General features: G+C 36.3%; 1 protein-coding gene across 1 annotated transcript; it reads right to left on the reverse strand.

The window, feature by feature from the left end:
• Nucleotides 1-5,152: 5,152 nt before the first annotated feature.
• LOC120594110 (olfactory receptor 49) lies at nucleotides 5,153-6,082 on the reverse strand. Its single transcript, XM_039852122.1, has one exon. It carries the CDS (start codon nucleotides 6,080-6,082, stop codon nucleotides 5,153-5,155), a length of 930 nt encoding a protein of 309 aa, XP_039708056.1.
• Nucleotides 6,083-6,436: the final 354 nt, after the last annotated feature.

Here is a 6,436-nt window from a genome sequence, read left to right on the forward strand (position 1 = left end):
TCTCCTCCTCTCCTGAGTTACTCCGAGTCAGATAGCTGTGAGCAGCAGAGAGAGGAAGGAGAAATTCTGCACTACTTGGGTTCCTTCCTCCTGCCTTGAGGATCATCCTGGCAGGGAAAGAGCCTTCGTGTAGAGCTCTTGCTGGTGTGCGTTGAAGTGGTTCAGGTGATTGTTACCAAAATCAACAGTTGTTTGCTTGTGCACATCAAAGCCAAAGGAGACACAGACAGGAGTTTGCAGCAAAAAAAAAGTAGAATTTTATTTAAGAAAATGACACCAAACCCAGACACAGGTGAGCTAGTGCTCTTAAGATCTGGCTCTCCGATGGCTTGTAGGTTACAGATTATATAGAGCAAAATCACAAGACGCTGTGGATTAGGGATTCAGGGTGGTGTTGGGAGCTGATTGGTTGGAGGAGAAGTAAAGGTATTGAATCATTTCTTCAGATCTTGAAGATAGTTCTGACGACTTTTCTGGAGTCCCTCTGTCTGGTCTCATGGGACAGTAGTAAGGGTGTAGTTTTACTTTAGGGCTCAGGAGCTGAAACATAACTTAGATCAAGATGTTATCTTTAGCCTGCCAGATGTCCCAAGGCTGTGACCATGGGTCAGGTCCAGATTACTGTCTTCTGCTGCCTTGGATGTTGCTGATTACCCAGGGGAAATTCTGGGCCTCTGAGGCTGGTAGGGGCAAGGAGGTGGAAGGGAGAGAAGGGATTTCTAGAGCTAGGATTTAAAAGTAAATTTAATCAAAGTCATAAAGACCCTCGGTTTCATGATTAAGGCAGAAGTAAAATTACAAGTCAAGTCTGTATTTCAGGGGACAAGTGAAGAATGATTCCACTCAGTTAAAATTTTGTAATATGATTTGAAAGAATAGAACTCCAAGGGGTAAAGTAGGTAGTGGCAGATAAATACAGATGAAGGGGATCTTATTTTCCTGTCTGTAGGCAGCAAGAGGATGATGAAATAATAATTACTGACTAAATGAATCTATGTGTAGCACGATACCCCACCATTCATTAAACATTTACTGGAGTACCAACTACATGCTCGACCCAAACAAGTCTTTGTCTTCAGGAAGATGACAGCAAAGTAGGGGAGAAAGGATTTGTTTTAAATTTGAATGCTGTCAGGGAAACAAATAGGTGTTGAGGTAGAAAATTATGGGGTGAGAGGATCGTTATAAACTAAGTGGTCAGGGAAGACTTCCCTGGGGAGTGACATTTAAGCTGACACCTGAAGAATGAGCTGAGCTCATCACAGGCAGAGATATGATCACATGTAGCCACATATTACCATGTGTTTGAAGAGTTTCTTATATATTCTAGATATGATCTCTTTGTTAGTTACATGTGTTGCAAAAATTTCTACACTATGACCGCTTTTCAAGCTTCTAAATGGTGTCTTTTGATGAATAGACCCTTCTGGTTCTAAACTGGTTCAAATTATTAGCTTTTTTATCACAGGTGATTATTGCTTTTTGTGCAAATTTAATAAATTTTTCCTCCTCATGTTATAAAAGACATATTTATATTTATGTTACCTTCTAGGAGCTTCATTTTTTTCCCCTTTTACACCTAGGTGTACTTCTTCCCTGGATGTATTTTGGAAATAGTGTGAGATGAAGTAAAGTTTTCTTTCTTTCCCATGTGAACATCTGACTGGCCCAGCACTATTTAGTGAAAAGACTGTCATAAATCAAGTATCCATATATATGTGGGTTTATTTCTGGACTCTTTATTCTAGTTCATTGGACTATTTGTTTATCCTTGTACCAGTGCCATATTGTTATTTACTGTAGCTTTATAAGATTTTTATTATTTACTGTAGTTATATAAGCTTTATATAAGATTTGATATCTGATATAATAAATCCTCAAACTTTGTATTGTTTAAGATTGTCTTGACTATTCTTGGCTCATTGCATTTTAATATAGATTTTAGAACTAATGTGTCACTTTCCACATAAAAAACAGTCTGGATTTCGATTGGGACTATTTGAACATATAGATCAATTTGGAGTCTAATATTAACGTTCTTATCCTTGAAAAATGGTAAATCCCTCCATTTATTTAGGTGTTCTTTCATTTTTTCTTAATAATGTTTTGTAGTTTTTAAGTAAAAGATTTGTACATATTTATCAAGGTACTTAATATTTTTGATGCTAGCGAATATTATGTCATTAAAAATGTTAATTTTTAACTATTATTGGTATGTAAAAATAAAAAATTTGTAAATTTGAACTTATATCAATTAACTAATTAATTTCAAGGGCATGTCAGTAGTGATAATGATAGTGTTATTTCATCCATTCTCAGTACTTGGTCCTTTTGTGTCTTTTTCTTTCTATATTGCACTGGCTAGGAACTCTAGTACAGTAAAATCGGGTGATAGTGGATAGCCTTAGTTCATTCCTTGTCTCAGAGGGTAATCTTTCAACATTTTACCATAAAGTATGATGTTTGCTATAGGTTTCTACCGTTACCCTTCAATAGATTCCAGATCTACTAATTTAAAGATGTGCTAAGGAGGTATTTTTTTGAAAAGAAATATTTGTTGATTTGCATCATTTTTTTTTCCTGCACCCATTGAGATGATCATATGGTTTTTCTTTTTTATATTGGTGATGTGGTAAATTATATTGGTTGATTTCAAGTATTAAACCAACCTTGCTGGAATAAGTTTTACTTGGTAGCCTTCTTATGTATTATTTCATTCAGTTTGCTGATATTTAGTATTTTTGCATGTTTGGGAGAAAGATTGTAATTTTCCTTTATTGTAATATAATTTTCAGTTTTGATGTTAAGGTTTCGTTAGCCTCATAAAATTATTTGGTTTATACTTTTCTCAGGCCTACGTTCTCCCAGCTTCAAATCCAGCAGAGAGTCTCACTTCCATCAGTTCCCATAAATATCTTTGCATTAAGCTTCGTTGAGTTTCACTGGCCTGATTTTATTCACTGGCCATCCCTGAGCCAATAACCATGTCCACGCTCTGATTGGTTGAGTTGAAGTCAGTTACACATTAGCTACATGGACTGAGAATGGGAAGGGGTTTTCCTGAGAAAAATCAGAGTCCTATTACTTTAACAATGGGGAGTAGGTAGGTAGAAATTGCATATAGCCATTACATCATTTATGTTTTTCTTTTTCTGACATAAAGAAGTAAAAATTTTTACATAGCCAAATTTATAAATTAATTTTTATGTTTCTTCTATTGAAAACTCCCTATACATTCTTAATAAGATACTTTTAATCTAAATTTTATTTTTTATGTTTTCATGTTTTATATTTTCATGTTTTATATTTATCTATTTAATTTATTTTGCATTTGTTTTAGCTTAGGATATGAGGTGAGTATCTAACTTAACTTTTCCTCCAAAATACTGTATGATCTCTTAATTGACCTTCATTTATTTAACTTATTCCTTCAGTAAAACATAATATCTGACATTTAACATGGTACTAACTCTGTACCAAGCCCTGTGCTAAGCACTCTAACAGATATTAATATATCGATGTTTATAATGATTCTCAGATAAATACTATCATTATCTCCATATGTAAAGAAGTCTTGCTTGTTCAAGATCAAATGGCTAATAATAGGTAGCTTGGATCCGAACCCAAGTAGTAGGATTGCAGTAGCTGTTCTCAATCTCTGTGCTATACTGCCTCTCAAAATGATTGATGTTTGTAGCTAGTTGGCTTCTGTAGTACCCATAATTTTTATTCCCACCAGTTGGCTTACCAAGAGTTAGTTGTTTGTTTCCAAATCTCTCTTTGATAATTAGATTTGTTATTGTATTACAAACTTTAACTAAATAAAGATAAGCCAATGAAATATGTGTAAAAACAAAGCTGTTTCTAGTAAAAACTAAAGCCAAATAATAAAATTTTTTTGTTGTTGTTGAATTAGGTATGGGCGAGAACTGTGAAGACTGGCAAACAGACAAACAAAAAGTGAAAATTTTTGAATTTTTCTCACAGATAGTTTCTCAAGCATCTTTAAATGTAAGATTTGTACTAATAAAACAAATGCTGAAAATTATAGAGGATTCATTATGAATGTGGTTTAAACAAGAAAGACTGCAACAATGATCAGATTCATTCTCAAAGAAAAGGATATTTATAGATTAGTGAATATTTGTTTATAAGTTTTAACTTTAAATAAATAAATATTTAAGACATGTAACTTTTAAGTTGTTCTTTTGCTTTAAACCCCACCCCCAAATAACCAACAAAGTACAAAACCCCATTCTCTTTGAAAGAAGGACTTCTATTGTGGTTAGCTGATAGTTGTGGCATCATTTATTGAACTGACCTTCTTTCCTTTACTGATTATAAAGTCTACTTTTGTCATATGTACTGCATCATCTTTCCAGATGATCAATCCAGCTCCATCGCCCTATTTGTTAAGTTCTTGACTTAGTGTTTTAAAATCTGATACTTTTTTTTGTTCGACATTTTTTGGCTAGCTTCCTCATTAATTTTCCATATGTCTAATATTTCTGACATCTATCATAAATATATTCATTTTGGTATTTTTTAGCAATAACATATTTTTATTAAGGTGTGTACTTTTTAAAGACATAATGCTATTGCACTCTTAATAGACTATAGTATAGTGTAAATACAACTTTTATATGCAGTGGGAAACCAAAAAATTCATGTGACTCACTTTATTGGTATATTCGCTTTATTGTGGTAGCCTGAAACCAAATCCTCACTATCATCGAGGTATGCCTGTATGCTCTTCTTCAAAGTCTCATCATATAATCTGTATCACTTATTTAAGCAATTGAAATAAATCATAAATATACTCTTATTGAGAATTTTTTTTTTTACCAATTTCGAAGGTTCTAGTGAAGAAGGAATGCTAAGTTTATGATTACGACTTAAAAATGAGGCAAGATTAAGGAACTCAGATACAGAAACATTAAGTCATAGCAGACATAGTAGTAGTATATTGAGTTTTCTGTGCTCTCTGACAAGATTGCGTGAGTCAATAATGATACATGTAAGAAAATACTACAGATTAGAACACATGGTAAAAAAAACTGTCTAGGAGGGGGTAGTTCATGGAGGTCAGGGCAAGGGCTGAACTTGTAGAGGCAAGGAGGTAATCTTCTCTCTCTCTAGGTCTAGCTCATCTTTATGAGAGGATCTTGCTAATTTTCTCACTAAACACCTGCTTCACCTGTTTGTTCCTCAGGGTATAGATGAAGGGGTTAAGCATTGGGGTCACCACAGTATTGAGCAAGGCCACCATCTTGTTTTTGTCCTCTCCCTGGCCACCCTTGCCAGACCGGATATACATGAAGATGCAGCTGCCATAGAAGAGAGATACTACAATGATGTGGGAGGAACAGGTTGAGAAGGCTTTCTGCCTCTCTTTGACTGAGGGGATGCGCAGGATGGTGTGGAGGATGTGGCCATAGCAGGTAGCTGTCACAGACAGAGTGCCCAGTAAGCTGAAGTTGGCCACAATAAAACCCAGAAGTTCGATCAGACTCGTGTCTGCACATATGAGTTCCAGGAGTGGAAAGTTGTCGCAGAAGAAATGATTAATGATATTGGGGCCACAGAATGGCTGCTGAAATATGATGGAAACTGGAATGATGATAAGAAGGAATCCTGCCATCCATGAACAAAGAACTAGCTGGACACAGACTCTTTTGCTCATGATGGTGACATAACGCAAGGGGTTACATATGGCCACATACCTGTCAAAGGACATCACTGCCAGTAGGAGGAACTCTGTGGTGCCCAGGAAGAAATAAAGAAAACTTTGTAGGAAACAGCCTGGGAGGGAGATAGTCTTGTATCCAGTCAGAATGTTGGTCAGCATTTTGGGGAAGATGACTGAGGTGAACCAGATCTCTAGGACAGCAAAGTTGCGGAGGAAGTAGTACATGGGAGTGTGGAGGCGCCTGTCCATGAGGGTGATTACGATGATGAGGAGATTCCCCAGTAGAGTGAGGAGGTAGGTCAGGAGGAGCCCCAGGAAGATGAGCATCTGCAGTTCACAGGCATCCGAGAGCCCTAGCAGGACAAACTCAGTGATAGTTGTGTGATTTGCCATGGCTCCGCTGCTGAGATGGTCAATCAGAGGTGTGCGGCATCAGAAGTCATGATGTACTGGGGATTGAGGACACCTGGAACTGAAAGGAAAGAGGGGTGAGTGTCGCACTTTGAGCTGAAGGAGCCCTTTATTTCTGTGAAGGACATATCTTCCCACCACTGACCACCCAGGCTTGTTTTGCAGTCTTTGTCTCACGTTTGGTTCCTGGTGTGGCTCTGTGTTAGAAGACTAAGTGGTGATCTGCAGTGTGACCTAAGTAAGGTCCCAAACTAAAAATTATCCTTGTTTACTCTTTTTCTTTTTGAAAACAATCTCAAAGAAATTTTATTTGCATCTCTATTGCATGTGAAATAT

Source organism: Pteropus medius, unplaced genomic scaffold (assembly GCF_902729225.1).
Source record: "Pteropus medius unplaced genomic scaffold, Ma_sr-lr_union100, whole genome shotgun sequence".
NCBI classification, from domain to species: domain Eukaryota; kingdom Metazoa; phylum Chordata; class Mammalia; order Chiroptera; family Pteropodidae; genus Pteropus; species Pteropus medius.